Source organism: Natrix helvetica (assembly GCF_964273705.1).
Source record: "Natrix helvetica genome assembly, chromosome: 5".
NCBI lineage: Eukaryota > Metazoa > Chordata > Lepidosauria > Squamata > Natricidae > Natrix > Natrix helvetica.
In genome coordinates, this window is record NC_138551.1 from 55,916,093 (window position 1) to 55,935,215 (window position 19,123).

At 39.0% G+C, this 19,123-nt stretch overlaps 1 protein-coding gene across 3 annotated transcripts in view; it reads left to right on the plus strand.

The window, feature by feature from the left end:
* The window catches only part of MXI1 (MAX interactor 1, dimerization protein), a 75,955-nt gene that overhangs the window by 25,231 nt on the left and 31,601 nt on the right, over positions 1-19,123 (plus strand). For all 3 annotated transcript variants that reach the window (XM_081955820.1, XM_081955819.1, XM_081955821.1), the window contains exon 3: positions 6,524-6,553. In XM_081955820.1, the coding sequence (XP_081811946.1) occupies positions 6,524-6,553 (30 nt within the window). The remainder of the gene's footprint in view (positions 1-6,523; positions 6,554-19,123) is intronic.

The window sequence follows — 19,123 nt, forward strand, 5'->3', positions numbered from 1 at the left end:
TGCTTGTGCTGAGAATCACAATGTTGCTTAATATTTCAATAATTTGTTCTTAAGAGAGAAATAAGTTGGCATAACTATTCAAGAAATCCTAATAACTTTAGGACTAACTGAATGATGTACTGCAGTCAGTCTATAGGCAGGGGTGGTATTCAGCCGGTTCGGACCTGTTCGGGCGAACTGGTTGTTATGATTTTGCACAGTTCTGAGAACCGGTAACATCGAAGACTGGTTAGCCCCGCCACACCCTGCCCTATATATTATCTTCCCTTCGCCACATGGTTCAGCTAATCTCTGTGCCTTGGCTGCTCTGCTCACCAAAGGTAAGCATGCTGCCCGCTCGCCCTTCACCTCGGGGCGGTGCCCAGGGACATGCCATTCCCTGGCTCCAACCTTGCCCTGGCCTCCGCCCACTCACTGCGTGCCTCAGCTGGGTGGGGGAATGTGCCATTCCCCGGCTCCAGCCTTGTCCCGGGCCTTCCCCCGCATGACACCACCGTCCTCTGGCCTCAAACTACCAGACGGTTCTTCTTACCTAAAGCGCTACAGTGGAGATCTTGCAGCCGTCCTTTGCCGAGGCTCAGTCGCTCGCAAGATGGGAGAGAGAGCGTCTCATGTGCAATTTAGCAGCTGTGAACCACCACTTTCCTCCTCTATGTTCCACCCAGAAAGTGCTCAGTACAGAGAAGCAGCATTCAACTTAGAGAAAAGCAGTGGCTCACAGATGCTAAATTGCACAAGAGACGCTCTCTCTCTCCCAGCAAGAGCAGCAGCGGAGAGAAGCTGCCCTGTAGAACAGAGATGGAGTGGAGCAGGCCGTCAAAGGCTGCTCGGTTGACCCTCGCCACATGGCAAAAGCCATGCATGAGCACACATTCACATTTTCGGCGAACCGGTTGTTAAACGGGTTGAATTCCACCAATGTCTATAAGGATATGTTATGCATATTATTTTATATTTTATTTGTGCCTGGTGTTACACCTGCATAATGCTTAAGGATTTAGAATTCCAAACTTTCTGCTTCTCTTTAATACCATTACTTCACTGAATCTAGTATGATGGTAGGACAGAATTCTTCTGTAACATTATTAATTACTCCACATGTGCCAAGAATAAAACTTTATTCACCATTCTGAATGCTAAATATGGGAAGAGAGGAAAAGTTAAATTAATTTTAATGTCTTTGACTAATATTTTCCTGTCAGCTATCTGATATGCAAAAATATTAAGCTGCTTGCCACTTTTGAAAGAGAGACCTTGGTAGAAGGAATATTGCCCACCATTAAGCAAAATTCCCTTTATTTTCAAAGCAAAACTAATCATATTTCCCTCCATTGAAGGATAGTTTTTAGTACATAGTTGAATGAGTGTAACACTCTCAGTCATGAATATCATGACTCACAAAAATGACAAAGTGTTAGTATGCTTGTGGGAACATTGATGTTTCTAGAATTATTAAAAATATATATTTAGCAAAAGAGATTAGTGGGGTATTCTGGAACCTAGGTGAATAACTGATTGGACCTGTTGGCAATTGACTCTGAGCATTACAAATTTACCATTCAGTGACAAGGTTCAGTTTAAATTATGAACAATATACAAATTTCAGGTAAAGGAACATCTTTTATTTCACTACTGCACTCTTCAGCTAAGTCAATAACTGTCTTTCTATTAGCCAAAAAGTCCTATTTTGGGATCCAAGACACAGCACTATAAGTGTGATCTTGAGCACCTAAAAGAAAAGTAGGTTCTAAGTCTACCAGAGAAAAATTGGTGACTTTTTAAAAAAAGAATCCTTAAGGCTAACTTGAGAGAGGACATAGGAATCCTTATGGAGTTTTATTTCTTTTTTCTCTTTGGCTATAACAGAACTTTGGATGTTGTTATTGTTTATTTCATGGAACAATCCTTAGGTTAATAGTTTACCTAAACTATATTTTCTTACAAATAATTCCGTTGATTCAGATATGCTTTTTTGGGTACTGTCCAATGCTCCCACCATATTCATTAGAATTCCATCTTTAACCTGAAGCATGTTAGTATTATGCCCAAAGATTAGGAATCTTATTTTCAGGGAGAGGCTTACTTGAAAGATCTCTTTGTGCTGATGGCTATTAAACAACTTACTTAATGAAGCTTTGCTTTTGAATTTGTAGCTACTTGGAATAAAGCAGGAAGGAATTGTAATAACAACACTGAAGCTTGGCATGGTTGATGAAATGGAAACACTGATTTTCTGCTTGGAATATAATACAGTTTACAAGTGAAATATTGTCTTGTTGCATATTACAAATTGGCACCCTTGGGGGTGCTGGACTTCCATCATCTTCAACTGATATAACTATTATGAGAAGATTAGACAATCATCAGCTTAGAGATGGTGGATGTACTTTCTTGAGGAGAAGAAGAGGCTATGCTGTTTAATGATTGTTAAACAGACAACTTTGTAAGGTTGTTGACTTCTAATTTTAGTTTTAGTTAGAAATGTATTACAAAGATGCAAGAGACAAAAACAGCATATTTTCTGAGGAGAGAACACTGATTATCTCTTGAGTTACCAAGGAGAACACTACATGTATTTCAAAATGTTTTCTATTTTAAGGATTGTTCCTTGTAGTAGTCTGACAGGATATATTTAGCAGCTACAGAAGTTTTTCTTTTTCACTCCTCCTACGTGGGAAAGTTCATACTATTTTATTTTATGCTCATAAGGTTTTAAATCACAGTATAAATTAACAAACTTCATGACAAGATGGCATCCGTCCACATTTATGGTGTTTTGATGGAAGGAAGATAAGTAACAGAATCTCCCATATGTGAGAAGTAAAGGAGAGCCTGCTGTTTTAATTTTGTTCCCAGTGGTAGGCCGAACTTTGTTCTTTCATCTCCAACCTTGATGGCTGATTTGATTATATCTAGGAATTCAATCCTTTGCCTAGGAGTTGTAGCCCTTAATGGAATCTCTAGAAAGGGGAGATGTTTCCTGCAGGAATGAAGAGTAAATAAAATTATTAATACACAGTTGTGATTTATATACAAATTGGTTCCACTGCACATGTTGTAACTCTGAAGGTTTTTCTTTGCTTTGAATACTGCCACTTGATGGATTATTCAAAAGAATTTCATTTAATTTATCAGATATTAAAAAATCACTGCTTCAAAACATTTAAAAATCCAAATGCATAAAATATATACATGCATGATAAAGAATACAATAAATGCTATGCTTTATTAAGTTTACAATGCTGCCATTGTTTCATAGCAGTTGAACAAAATATATGTAATATTGTAATTAATGGGCCTCAAGAACTTTTGGTCAGAACTAGAACTAAATAGGAACATTACTGTGTCAGACCAATAAACTGAAAAAGATATTTTTGAGATCAGTCTACTCTAATCCAACACAGAGAAATGCTCTTTTTCTCCTTGCTAGGTCCCCCGTGACATCTTGTCTCTTCTGCTTATATTTTTAAATTGCTGCTTGCTGTTGTGGTGGATGGATAATTGTGTTTAAAATCTGATTTTATTCTCTTAGTAATGCATATAGGTATGTGTATTTAAAGAATAAAATCAGAATATTAGTTATTCCACTTAAAAACCACTGTGTAAATTTCTCCATCATGATTAGAGTATCTGATACATTTGACTGTCAATCTAGCTCTATGCGGAGATTAAAATAATTCTGACTATTTTTTTGAAGTTTCTTTTTGGTTTTTTTACTTGTCTTAGCATTCCTTCATCACTTTTCTGACTGCCATTTTAAGAAGTTATTGATTCACAGAAAATTCTCATTGAGCCTGGAAGCCTTCATTAATTAAATGTTATGGTTTTCATTAAAGATTCTTTCAATTGATGATAGAAGGCAGTATTTGAGCTTCAGGAAAATGTGATGATAATTCATAAAAATATATTGTCAAATCTTAAAATTGTAGGCTTTGAATTTAAAAAACAAAATAGAAATTTTGGGATCAATTTACTTTACAGTATAGTTTTTTTTCAAAGCAAGGAAATATTTTTAATTAATTCTAGTAATTTATAATTGATGCTTGGCAAATTCTACATACTTTAGTTGTTATATATTATGTTATTATAAAAAGATAAATTCTGTAAACTTATTTGGAAACTTGTTGATTGTTTGCAAAGTTTAGTAAATTGGCTTAAACAAAATCATATATTTTTCATGATTGACCTATCAACATGAATACATATAGTAGTTAAATGTAAGAAAAGATTTGTATAATGAGGGGTTTTCTCATTTATTTCTATTCTTTCTTGTTTAATTATTTTAATCGCTATAACCAGCATCTTATTTATAGAATGATTTGGGCAGGACTGTTTCATACTAGAGCAGCGATGGCGAACCTTTTTTGGCTTGCGTGCCATAAGTGGGGGGAGCGTAGGGGGGTCGTGTGCAGGCATGCCACACCCATAATGCAATGCGCGAACCCCCCCAGTGCATATGCACGCACTACAGGTGCGACCCCCCCATTTTTGCATGCTTTTTTCCCCCTCCCCAGGCTTCAGAAGCTTTATAGGAGCATGGGGAGGGCAAAAACAGCCTCCCCTGCCCCCCGGGAAGCCCTCTGGAGGCTTCAGGGACCTTCAGGAGGCTTCCCTGAAGCCTCTGAAGCAGTCAAAACCACCCTCCGAGCAAACCAGAAGTCACTTCCTGTTTGCTCGGAGGGTTATTTTAAGCGCTCTGAAGGCTTCAGGGACTGTCCAGAGGCTTCCATGAAGCCTCCGGAGCGCTCAAAATGACCCTCTGAGCAAACCGGAAGTGTGTTCCCAAACTTCTGGTTTGCCCATAGGGCCGTTTTTTTGCGCTCCGGAGGCTTCAGGGAACCTCATGAAGCCTCCGGAGGGCCTCCGGGGAGGGCAGGGGGGCTCTTTTCGCCCTCTCCAGGCTCCTATAAAGCCTCTGGAGCCTGGGGAGGGCGAAAAGTGGCTTTAAAAAAGGGTGAACTCAGCTGGCCAGTGCGCCAGTGACGTGCGGTGAGGTTTATGACTGGTGAGGCACTGACACACACACACACACACACACACACACACACAGAAGTTGGATTGGACTATCCTACCCCTTCCCTCTCTCCCTCACTCTCAAACAAACCCCCCCACACACAAAAGTTGGATTGGATATCTTTTCCAGTGGCTTGAAAGCAGCTCCTCTGCCATCCCCCCCCCATTCCCCTGCTGCCTTTCCCAAACACCTCCACCATTGCAAATGCAGCCTGCTGTCTGGGTGGGAAATGCCTGGAACACAATAAAGCCCACCCACCACCTCTTGCTGGCAGGCTGGGGTGAGAGGAGAGGCAGAGAAGCCGGAGGGGAGCCGAGCCGAGCCTTCCAAAAGAAAGAGGCTGCGGGGAAGTGTGTGTACTACAGCATGGCTCTTTGCCTGGCTTCCTGCCTCCTCCTGTGGTCTCCTCAGTGTTCGCTTGTGCTCTCCCTCCCCAAGTGTAGTTTGATTGCAGGTGGAGCCACGTTGCCTTTTCAAACTTGTAATCAGTGAAGCTGGGCTAGATTTTTATATAGTTTTATCCAGCTGTGTGTGTGAGAGAGAGAAATGAATGGGGGCCTGGGGAGGAAGTCACTACACTTGGGGAGGGAGAGCACCAGTGAGGTTAAGCAGAGTCATCCACTGTGAGGCAGCAACTAGCTCAGCTTTTTCCTTTTACTTTTTTTTTTTCATGATGAGAGTGGTGAGGCTCTGCCTCACTTGCCTCACCTGACTGCACGTCACTGCAGTGCGCGCATGCGCGCTGGCCAGCTGACAGGGCAGTGCCTCACGTGCCCGGACAAATGTATACAAATACAACAAATATAAAAGGCAACATTAAAAATAAAAATATGGTTTTCTGCCTGCATGGTCTTCTGTGATGAAGCCGAAGGACAGAAAGAGGGAGTGTGACCTTCCTCCCATATTTAGGCATACCAGGGGTTGTAACACAAATATATACTTATTTCCCTGGCTCAACTGATAAGGAAGAGAACCCGTGGCTTAGTGGTTAAGACTCCTGCCTAAGATATATACAGCCTGGGTTCTAATCCCAGTAAGGGTATGGCTAGCTGATGAGAGCTAATTAGCTCGAAATAGATCTATCCTAGTCTCCCTTTATTTATTTATCAGTACAAATACAACACACACACACACACACACACACACACACACACACACACACACATATATATATCCAAATAAACCAAACCAGAAACCAAATTGATATTCAGCTGAAGATAAATTGTAAAGCTTAGAATTTTGCAGTAAGATATACAGTTGTAGATATTAAATTACTTACATTGTAATATATTTGGCTATGTTTTTGAATATGAAACTGGGAATGAAAAGCTGCTCAAGATTTATGACAGCCGTCATTCAATTTGGTATTTCCCAAATTGCTTTGAAAGATGGGAATTACTCACTAATATATCTACAAGATACTAGAATAAAGAAAGGTGTTAATGAAAATGGGCTTATGAAGTAGACTAGAGATATCTAATGATTTCTTTTTCTTGGTTTATCTTTCAGGTCTACGCACAATGAACTAGAAAAGAATCGGTGAGTCATTAATGAACAAACTGAACTGCCAATCTCATTAATATTTTAATTTTTAAAACATTTAAATTGTTCTATGATAATTTCAGGACACTCAATCTAGTGTTTACTAGATAGTTTGGGCTAGGATTATCAACATCCACTAATGGCAACAGGTTAAGGAAGATGAAATCTGTTGTCCCAAATATCTCCAAGTCAGTTATTGGAAAATATTGTTTTATAAGTTTTGGTAGCCTGGAAATGCCACATCACACCACATGATTGTTTAAAATACAGATCTTAAAATATTGAACTGGTGTCCATCCTCCTTAAAATGCAAAGAATGACCTATTTTTACAGCTAATCTGTATTCAGAGAAAATACTGTTTCTCCTTGTGCAAGCTGAAATCTGATTGAGTCAGTGTCCATACAGAAGGTTGCTAAGGTATCAGATTTCCAAATACTGGTACATATTAGCTAAAGAGCTTGTATGTTTGTTTTTGTCCTGCATCCTATTCTATTCTCCTGCTCAGACCTGTCACAATATCTGCCCCATTACAGAAAAATTTCATTGACCAATGGACTCTAGTTTCCTGCTGTTCCTTGTTTTGAGGAACAGTCTTCTGGTAACATGCTTTAGGACATAGTCTAATCATCCTTGAGCCACACTATCATAACACCTGCATTTTTGTTGCTTCACTAATTCTACCCTATGACTCATCACCTTTGCAACAGAATGGAAATACTATTGGGAGTGTAGGGGGTTAGTTCACACACATATCAGGTTAAAGCATTGCTTTCAGGATGCTATTGTTGTATCAGGATCCTTTTTATATAGTTATCTTCAAGACTGGAGAGGAGACAGATTGGTTGAATCAATAGTCTCAGACTCATTACTGGTTCTATGCAAAAGGAAATGTGTTTCGTAGAAGAACAGATTATTTGGAATTTATTTAGAAGAGAAGACTGGGGGATTTCCTTGATTTAGCATGGCAGATAAAGCCAGGCTGGAACAGGAGCAGCTACATACCTGCATTCAGTCAAAAAGCCAGAATCCCTGCAGTGTTTTGTAGCTCTAACTTTGTTTTGTTTGTTACTGATTTGCTGTTTGACAAAGAATGTACTTTGTATATTTCCTGTGTATGTTTACTTCCTTTTTTTCAGCTTTGTGGGCTGGGCGAGCTGTCCTTTTAAGTCAGCCTTAAGATTATTATTGTTTTAAATCTAGTGTGTGTGTATAATATTCAGGGAAAACAGGTAATTAACTCTAGTGTGATTTTCAGAGAAAACGGAATTTTGGGGAAAATTGAGGTAGTTTTGAAATGTAAAAAAGGCAAAGTTATGTAGAGCTAGGTCGAAAAGAGGGATAAAATACAGGTCATAAATGACTGATGACAAAAAGTGGGTCTTGGATAGAAAGTCAAAACGATGCTAATGATCACCAGTAAGTTTTAAAAAATCACAAGAAAGATTTGAGTGAATACTTCCATATCTGCACACTGATATCATGTGAAGAACCTCAAGAAATTGAAACAAGACTTTTTTGAAATTTAAGTGGTATAAGTTATTCATTATAGATATTAGGAAAATATGAGTAGGTAAGATTGGCAAAACGATCTTTAGCAAATGATCTAAGATGGCCTTCTCCAACCTAGTGCCCCCTTTACATGTTGGACTTCACCATATTCATCTACCAACATTACCATAAGCTAAATTGTAGGTAGAGTGCAGCATAATTCCTATCATGGGGAAGGTATTACATTGTAAAACAGCATAGGTGAAAAAAGGGAAGCGGCAGATAGACTATGTGGAATGCAAGCTTTGTAGTATAATGAAGGCCTTAATATTTGTGAAGCTGTCATACTAGCACAGCTATAAAGATTAGCATGATACAATTCTGTGTTTTAACTAGAGATGGGAAAAACATTTCAGATCAACACTGATCTTTTTTTTTAGAGGTGCATCAGTTTTGGTTTTGGCTATACATCCTCATTTCCCTCAATCAGTAGTTGATTTAAACACTTCTAAGCTATGGTTTGTTGTAACTATTGAACTGTTTGAACAAAGCAGAATGAATCCGCTTTCATAATGTTAAATAATCAAAATGAAGGTTATATTTTTTTTTCTGCTCTGATAGTGTTTTTGAGTATAGCGCCAAGGCCCTCACTGCAAAATGTTTTCAGTGCACCAGGACAAAAAGTGTAATCAAATTAAATATTACTCAATTTTATAATTATTTCCCTTTTTCATATCAAAGTTTAGAATTTGATATCAACATTTGGAGGTTTCTAGGAACTACGCTAATTTTTTGAACAGCCTATGGCCTTGGAGTGTTAGATTATGTACCTCTTCCATAAGTATGATTTCCAAAGTCCAAACTAAATCACCCATATTATGGTTTAGCTCACTGGTAAACTCAGACTGACTGGTTCACACATCATAGTAAGGTTTAATAGTTTGTTGAGTAATTTATAATGCTGGGTTCCTAATAAGCTTCAAAATAAGTCACATAATAATATGGTGTAGGCTGATGAGTCAATTAGCATGTATATGTGATGGAGCAAGAACATTTGGAATGCTTTTCTTTGGTGTTGCTCCATTTCTCTTTGCAACCATGTAAATAGGGATAACTCTTCCTAGATCTTTCCAATCCTGTAAGTTGTTTTCTAACAAATCGCTTATTAGTGATAAGTATTTTTTTTGTTCTGTCTCCTTTCCCCTCTTTCTGAAGTTTCTTATGGAAAATTGTCCTTTTTTTCCAGAGAACTCTGGAATTTTAACTTTCTAATAATTTATTATTGATTGCAACTGGCCAAAATTGAGTTCAAATGTCCACTTTAAAATTCAGAACAATACAATACAATCAATACAATAGTAGAGTTGGAAGGGACCTTGGAGGTCTTCTAGTCCAACCCCCTGCCTAGGCAGGAAACCCTATACCTTTTTCAGACAAATAGCTATCCAACATCTTCTTAAAGACTTCCAGTGTTGGGGTATTCACAACTTCTGGAGGCAATCTGTTCCACTGATTAATTGTTCTCACTGTCAGGAAATTTCTCCTCAGTTCTAAGTTGCTTCTCTCCTTGATTAGTTTCCACCCATTGCTTCTTGTTCTACCCTTAGGTGCTTTGGAGAATAGTTTGACTCTCTCTTCTTTGTGGCAACCTCTGAGATATTGGAATAATGCTATCATGTCTCCCCTAGTCCTTCTTTCTCTTAAGCTAAACATACCCAGTTCCTGCAACCGTTCTTCATATGTTTTAGTCTCCAGTCCCCTAATCATCTTTGTTGCTCTTCTCTGCACTCTTTCTAGAGTCTCCACATCTTTTTTACATCGTGGCGACCAGAACTGAATGCAGTATTCCAAGTGTGGCCTTACCAAGGCATTATAAAGTGGTATTAACACTTCACGTGATCTTGATTCTATCCCTCTGTTGATGCAGCCTAGAACTGTGTTGGCTTTTTTGGCAGCTGCTGCACACTGCTGGCTCATATTTAAATGGTTGTCCACTAGGACTCCAAGATCCCTTTCACAGTTATTACTACTGAGTAAGGTATCACCTATACTGTACCTGTGCATTCCGTTTTTGTTGCCTAAATGTAGAACCTTACTCTTTTCACCATTGAATTTCATTTTATTAGATAGTGCCCAATGTTCAAGTTTGTCAAGATCCTTCTGTATCTTAAGCCTATCTTCTGGAGTGTTGGCTATTCCTGCCAGCTTGGTATCATCTGCAAATTTGATGAGTTCCCCATTTATTCCCTCATCCAAATCATTGATGAAGATGTTGAAGAGTACTGGGCCTAAAACAGAGCCTTGGGGTACTCCACTGCATACTTCCCTCCATGTAGATGCAGTTCCATTGAGAACTACACGTTGAGTGCGGTTGGTCAGCCAGTTACCAATCCATCTGGTGGTGATGCTGTCTAACCCACATTCTTCTACTTTATCTAGTAGTAGGTTATGGTCTACCTTATCAAAAGCCTTACTGAAGTCCAAGTAAACTATATCAACGGCATTCCTCTGGTCCACTAATTTTGTCACATTATCAAAGAATGCAATAAGATTAGTCTGGCATGATCTGTTTTTGACAAATCCATGTTGGCTTTTGGCTATTACTTTGTTTGCTTCTAGGTGTTCGCAAATTCGTTGCTTGATTATTTTTTCCAGAATCTTTCCTGGTATTGAGGTTAGGCTGATAGGTCTGTAGTTTCCTGGATCTAATTTTTTCCCTTTTTTGAAGATGGGAACCACATCAGCTCTTTTCCAGTCCTCTGGTAGTTCCCCGGTGTTCCAGGATCTCTGAAAGATATAATTCAGTGGTTCTGAGATCTCGTCTGCTAGTTCCTTCAGAACTCTGGGGTGTAATCCATCCGGTCCTGGTGATTTGAACTCGTCTAGGGTAGACAGGTGCTCACTTACCATTTTCTTCCCTATTTCAATTTGTGTTCCTAATTTTGTGGTGCTGCTTTTGATAGGTTGGACTGTTTTATCCCTTTGTGTAAAGACAGATGCAAAACATGAGTTAAATAGTTCTGCTTTCTCCCTGTTGCTTGTCACCTTCTTGCCACTTTCTCCTAGCAATGGACCAATTGTTTCCTTAACTTTTTTCTTGTTTTTAACATGTTGGAAGAAGCTTTTTTTGTTAATTTTTACTTTTGTGGCAAGCCTTTCTTCATTGTGAGCCTTAGCTTTCCTCACTTCATCTTTACAGGCTCGGGCTATTTGCTGATATTCTGCCTTAGTTATGTCCCCCTCCTTCCACTTTTTATACTTACTTTTTTTGTCTTTCAGTTTGTCAGATAGTTGTTTATGCAGCCATGCTGGTTTCTTTTGGGAGCTGTTGTTTTTCTTCTTCATTGGTATTGTGTTAGACTGGGCTTTTCTAATCTCATTTTTCAAAATTTCCCAAGCTTCTTGAGTTGTTTTCCCCTCGAGGATTCTCATCCATGGAATTTTTCCCAAGCTCTCTCTAAGTTTATTGAAATTAGCTTTCTTAAAGTCCAAGACTCTAGTTTGACTTTGTTCTACTACTTGTGTTTGGATAATGTTGAATTCCAATATTGCATGGTCACTTGTCCCCAGGGTTCCTATGGCTTCAACACCTTCTATCATTTCCTCTCTGTTAGTGAGAATTAAGTCCAGTATGGCTGATCCCCTTGTTTCCTTCTCTATCTTTCATCATCTCACATTTTATTTTGGTTGAATCTCTCCTTCTTTGTGTTCGGTTTACCCAAAGCTTTCAAAATGATATCAACCCATTCGCTGCATTCTGCCCATTTGGGTCGTAGGAGTATTGGCAAAAATGGTCAATTTACTAATGCCTAAACTTAGAGAAAAGTTTACTGCATATTTTCTCACCCATCAAACCTTTTAACTTCAATAATTTTCACCAGTCTGTAAATGTGATGAAGCGAGATCAGTTGCTTGGCTGGAAATTAAGGGAGTTGAATCTTGAGAAAGATGGTAAAATAATTTTGCTATATCTAAAAAAAGCTTTATTGTTATATATTAAATATTTTAAGGATACAATACTATGTTCTAGAAACAGGCAAAGTGTTAGCAGTTGTGCATCATTCCTCTGTTACTTGTTCCAGTGGAATGAGCCATATAAGCAGTGAGAAAGGAAATTTTTCTCTTTTTCCCATGGCCCATTTTCCGTCCATTTCTGAAAGTAAATTTTTATAGATACTTCTGCTTACAAGCCAAATAATTAATATAGTTTCTTGAGAATCTATTGGTACATATTTACAGGTTCATTTAGTGACTATTCAGTTCCAAAGCACTGAAAAAAGTGATTTATGACTGTTTTTCACACATGACTATTGTTGCATTTCTGAGGGTCACATGATTAAAATTCAGGTGCTTGGCAATTGACTCATATTTATGATGATTGCCGTGTCTCGGGATCAACATCTTTTGCAAACCTCTGACAAACAAAGCCAACAAGCAAGCCAGATTCACTTAGCAATCGTGTTACTAATTTAACAACTGCGGTGATTCACAATAACTGTGGCAAGAAAAGTAATAAAATGGGGCAAAATTCACTTAAACGTCTCACTTAGCAACCAAACTTTTGGGCTCAATTGTGGTCTTAAGTTGAGGACTATCTGTATCTGTATATTACTGGAGGAATCTACCTCTAGACCTTTGGGAAAACAAAAGGATTCCTTCATCAGGTTTTCATTGCTTTCCATCTGTAGCATCTTTATGTCTGCTACTGTATCCAAACTTAACTGTGAAAAAAACTTAATAGCATTTTGCAGACAATTGCTCGTTTGGGATTTTTTTTTTTGTAGGTGAGGGGAAATAGAAGTAGAAATAACTTTTTAGAGGCTTGTTGTTATATCCATTATTGACATAATCTGCAATGTTCAAATTGTTCATTAGAGTATTAGGTATCTGATTCAATCAGCTCCTCCCCTTATCTGCAAGTAGTAACTACTTACAGATAAGGGGAGGAGCTGATTGAGTCTGATATGATATTTGAATTATATTTTAATTCTTTTTGATCTAAAGGATGTCATTTTTATAAAATAGGGAACTCAGATACAGTCTTTTTTAGATTTATAATTTGTAAGACTATCTCCAGACATGAGTCTTCTTCTGAGTTATGCCTTAGCTTTCTCAATTCTTTGTTGCAATGTACAACCCAGACAATTCATTTCTGTTCTGTGTTTATTTTGAGAAACTCCCTGTACCTTTTCTCCCTCCTCCATGGTCAAACCTTTCGTTTCTGTGTACTTTTCCTTCCAAGCGTGGCTTTCCCCCCCCCCCCCATGCATACAAATACAGCATCGTGCTAATTAAGATCAAATATATATCTATTTTTTTGCAGCCACTCAACAGATAATTTTCATATATTTTAGACCAGAATTCCATATGTATAATATACCAATTTATTATACCTAGGCTGAATTAAAAATATTAATTTTTATATCAGATTCTTATATTAAAAACACATTGAAGGGATATAGTGTAAGTGAATCATTAATATTTCACAAATAAAATTATTATAATTTAAAAACATGTAGAACATTCCCTGTAACCCTTTTTTCATGTGATCAAAACCTGTTTACCAATGCCTTCTGATTTCATCATTTGCTTAACCACATGGTTGCCTTATTAAATTAAGGAAAACAGTAATCGTGCTTGACTTTAATCAAAGTTTGCAGCTATCTTCTGCCTTACAAGCTCAATGTCTATGTTTGTATCCCTATTGCATGCTCTTGGTAATTGTTCAGTCTTGTCTGTTCCCTATTGAGATAGGTTTTCTCAACTCCTGTTAGTTAGCTGCTCTTACTAATGACATAGGTTTTTCCTTTGTTGTTCTTTTTGCTTCTAGTTTTTCTATTCACATGCTAATCCCTCTTTAGAAATCTGCACTCATGGGAGGGACACACTTAAAGTGTACATATTCTTAGTTTAATAAACTGAAACTGAACTTATATTATCCTTGATGCTTAAGGAGAAAGTTATATTTTGCATGCCTTCAAAATTTAAATTGTAGATTGAATTTAAAGACATCTGCATACTGACTATTTACATTTCATGCACTGTGTACTTATTCCTTGCCTTCTGAATAATATTTTAAGCCAAATTATTAGAATAGTTCCATATGACTTCCAAGATGATTTTGATATCCACAGAATAAGCTCATAGCTTGTCATGAAAAATAATATTGTCATAAAATAATAATAGATAGGAAATAAAAATAAAATGATAACCATTCTTGTAAAGAATTTCACCTTTGAAAACAAGATGCTATTGTTAATATTGATCTTTTAAAACCTATATCATCAAGGTTATCCATATGGCCTTGACCAGCAAACCTTTACATTTTGATTATGAACAGCCATTAAATGACTAGCCTCTGAGAAGCCCATGAGCAAGATATGTGTAAAAGTGTGCAGTTTGACAGGAATGGATCTGAAAGGAATATCCTTGAAGTATAATAGGAATATGTGGAAACCTGTTTTTCGTGCTGATGCAACTTATTTTAAGAATATCACTAACTATAAAAAAGGGCATTATTTCAAACACATTATTTTATGGAAAAAGTTGCTAAATTTGCTTTACATCCTTTTAGGCCTTCAACCATTATACAGTATATTATAATGATTTGGGGGCGGTGAGGGAGTCCATGTTGCTATGAGAGAATTTAAAGAATACCAAGCCAAATTATTATACTGATCTTCACTAACTAAATATTCATAAACCAAATCTTCATAAATGTGTGTCTCTATGAAAAGCAGTACTAGAGAGAGAAAATATTCTTTATTTGTTCAAATTGTACATATGCTGGTATGGTTATTATTGGACAAAGCATTGCTAGTAGTTGACATAATACTAAAATATAGTTTAACATGGCTGGAAGTGACTATAGAAATAACCACTTATATTTCTCTAGCACAGTCATAACCCTGAAAGCAGTTCTCTTTGAATAATTAAAGTGAGTGGCATTTTCCCCCCAAGATTTATGTAACTGCTTAGAAGACTGTTTCCAATTGTCTATGTGCCTGCAGAACATCTCTTTTTAATGTTTTGCAGAGCCCTATTAATTAAGCATTATATTTGAATCCTGTTCTGTGATAAATCAGCTGTGATTAATAGAAACAAACTAGTTTTGGAAACATGTTTTAAAATTGGCTGAGGTTCTCTAGTATATGCTTAAGGTACTATTTAGACTGACATGAATTCTCCTATGTTAGAGAGAAAAATTGTATTTGTTGTCAGTACAAGTTGTCAACAGTTTTTAAAAAAAACGCTATCCAGTTAATGGAGACATCTTTAATTAAATAATACATGAATTGTTTTCATCCAGGTAATATCCAGTCAACCAAAATCATGAAAGTAAAGTTTCCAAAATCATGGAAGTAGTATTTTTCAGATTGATTAGTTAGTGTAGCATTGTTCATTAATATTCACATTTTACCAAAGATTGAACAACAAAATGACATGGTTCTTTTAATCTTCTGTGCTGTGCCACAACCCTTTCACATTCTACTAACTCTGCTTTGGCTTAAAACATAACCTTTATTTGAGACATAAATGTATTGCTTTCAAGAAACTTTTCTCGATACCTTTTTAGTTGCTGTCGTATTGTTCATTCACTATCTACCATTCATTCACAATCAGATAATTTGAATAATCTTCTACCTTGGTTCCTTTTTATGATTTCATCACCAAAAACCCCTATATTTATTTGATTCAAAATATGATAGAGTCCAGTGACGTGCGGTGACGTTTATGACTGGTGAGGCTGGTGACGTCATCAAACCACGTGGTTGCTCCGATCGCAGGGGCGCAGCCCAAACGGAGAAATTTCTTCAGCTCCAGCCTCAATCAGCGCAGCCACGGTCCCCTTCATCTTGCCTCAGGAAGGAGGGGAATGGGACCACGTGTGCAGGGGAAGGGGATTGCGGCTCTGCTAATCTGAGGCTGTGCGCTGAGGAGCCGCCTGCACACGTGGTCCCATTTCCCTTGCAAGGATCCCGGGCTCGCCCAATGCAAAAAATGCCTGGGTACCGTGTTTCCCCGAAAATACAACCTGTCCTGCGCTCACTGACCTAGCGTTATCCCGAAAGCGCCAAGTTACAGGAGCCGGGGGTGGGGGGAGCGCTCACGTTGCTTGCCGCCTTCGGTATATCGCCGTTCTGTCCGGCCAGAGGGGAGAGTTGCCGGGAAACTCTCCAGCCGGGAAAAGCGCCATTCACTGACCTCAGCAGCCGCCCCGCAAATCCCCTCTCCAGCCGGGAAAAGCGCCATTCACTGACCTCAGCAGCCGCCCCGCAAATCCCCTCTCCAGCCGGGAAAAGCGCCATTCACCAAGCCCTTGCGCAGCTGTCCCAGGCGACCGCTGCTGGCTGCTGCTGCCCGCCGCCGCCCCGCTCCGCTCCGTGCATAACTTCCAAACTCCAAAACTTCCAGCATCGGCCGCTCTAGGAGTGCTCTCTATGGTGGGCCGGCTGCTGGACAGAGAGTTTTCCGGACAGTCTTCCAGCAGCCGGCCCACCATAGAGAGCACTCCTAGAGCGGGCGATGCTGGAAGTTTTGGAGTTTGGAAGTTATGCACGGAGCGGAGCGGCGGGCGGCGGCGGGCAGCAGCAGCCAGCGGCGGTCGCCTGGGAGAGCTGCGCAAGGGCTTGGTGAATGGCGCTTTTCCCGGCTGGAGAGGGGATTTGCTGGGCGGCTGCTCAGGTCAGTGAATGGCGCTTTTCCCGGCTAGAGAGGGGATTTTCCGGGTGGCTGCTCGTGAGCATAGTTACCTCATGGCTACTTCGCCCCTGAGGCTGTGCCCGGCTCTTCGGGAGCCAGTTCACAAGAGAGCAGCCGCCCGGCAACTCTCCCCTCTGGCCGGACAGAACGCCACTCCCCAACCTAGCGGTATATTGAAGGCGGCAAGCAACGTGAGCGCTCCCCCCACCCCCGGCTCCTGTAACTTGGTGCTTTCGGGATAACACTAGGTCAGTGAGCGCAGGACAGGTTGTATTTTCGGGGAAACACGGTACCTAGGCATTTTTTGCATTGGGCGAGCCTGTGATCCTTGCAAGGGAAATGGGACCACGTGTGCAGGAGGCTCCTCAGCACACAGCCTCAGATTAGCAGAGCCGCGATCCCCTTCCCCTGCACACGTGGTCCCATTTCCCTCCTTCCTGAGGCAAGATGAAGGGGACCGCGGCTGCGCTGATTGAGGCTGGAGCTGAGGAGCCTCCTGCACACGTGGTCCCATTCCCCTTGCAAGGATCCTGGGCTCGCCCGATGTAAAAAATGGCGAGATCGGCACACTTGGGGCTGCTGCTGAAATGTCCAGGGAGGCTAAACCAAGCCGCGCGCCTCTCCCAGCCACTTTCACGGCTTCCTGGAGTAATTATTTTTTATTTTCATGACGAGAGTGGTGAGGCTCCGCCTCCCCTGCCTCCCCTGACTGCACGTCACTGATAGAGTCCATACCTAAAAATTAAGCGTTCCTAATGAGGTTTGAAAGTCATTTTTAAGGAAATTGAATGAAAATATTTAAGGATAGAGTAATGTGTTTATTATAGAAAGATAGGATATTAATCAGATTGTGATGGTGATGTGATACAGACAAATGCACACAAATAACAGGGTAATTTATTTCTTGAATTAGTATAGCTTTTATTTAACACGTTTTTTTAAAAAAATCTTGTTAAAAAGTTAGGTCTCCAGAATTCATCTTTGTGTGTAGAATATATTATCATCCATTATTTAAATAATTATTTTTTTTCCTGAGCGATCAGGTTTTAGGTTGTCTTCAGTTAAATATCTATGTTTCAGTCAACATATTTTTCTGCCTAATCTCAGATTGTGAAAATCTAGTCATAGTGTTAATACATCTAGATTGACAAAATTATTATTTTGGATAAAGTATAATGTCCCAGGATTAGATTTTTTTCTCAGGTCTTGTTCTCTGTTTCTCATCTGTTCCAACCCTCTAGAGAACATTGGGAAAATGGAGAATGCAGAGGATTATGTCAGAAGTTTAACATGTCATTATAAAATAGTTTGTAATGCTGTAATTTTTTTAAGGGGGGGCGGAGATTGAGGTGTAATCTCCTAAAATATAGTGTATCTATAACCATTGTATTCACCATGGAGAATCTTTGCATGTTCAATTATGTTTGAAATAAATATTGTAATTTCTTTGCATCTACTTAAATCTTATATATTCTCTTAAAGCATGTATTAGTGTGCATGTTCTTGCATTCAAATGTCATCTTCAAAATGTTGACAATGCATTTTTTATTTTTTTTCCTTACAAGTTGAATTTTGTCATTGCCCATGGCAAGGTAAAAGAGTGCAGTGAGCCAGCTATTTGGTAACAGGGAATTATAGATTAATAGTAAGGCCTTAATATTCAAGGGAGTTTTACTTTCATACTGCAGAAGTTCATTGCCTTCAAGCAATATGAATATATTCTCCCATTCAGAAATTTCCAGGTTAACTTATTTGCAACTTTAAGGAGGTTACATTCTGCATTTGTATTTGATTATTTTAACACAGTCAAATGATGCTGAATATAAGCCTTATTGTTAGGACATCTGTAAATTAACAATATTCCATCTGCAGAATGATGGGGCTAAAAGATTAGCACTTTTCCTTGTGAAAAGGCAGAACAAGAAAGAACATCCTTCTCATTCCTTGGAGGAAACTCCCTTCTGTCTTTGACTTTCTCTAATCTAGACATTCAATGGTTTCTAGTCAATTCCAGTTTCCAAAGGTGAATTATAAAAACAAAGAAGAAGAAGAAACTAAGGAGGGGGGGGGGAATCTTGGCATTTTTCTGGAACTTTCTATCCATGAGAGTTCGAAGATTCCTGCGTGACTTTGCCAGGTCCTTCTCATGGTCAAATTTACATCCTACTCCCAAACTTCTTGACTGAGAGGTCTTGGATTTTACAGATAGTAAAGTCCTAAAGGCAGCCTTTTGTTGCTAACTGCAGTAGCTTTTCATAAAAGAGGATACAGGATTTTTAAAAATCTAAAAAAAATCCTTGCATGGCTCTTACCAAGTTTTAGCCTCAACCTATCTGGAGACCCTTAGATTGAGAAAAGCTTGTCTCTGGTTCTCT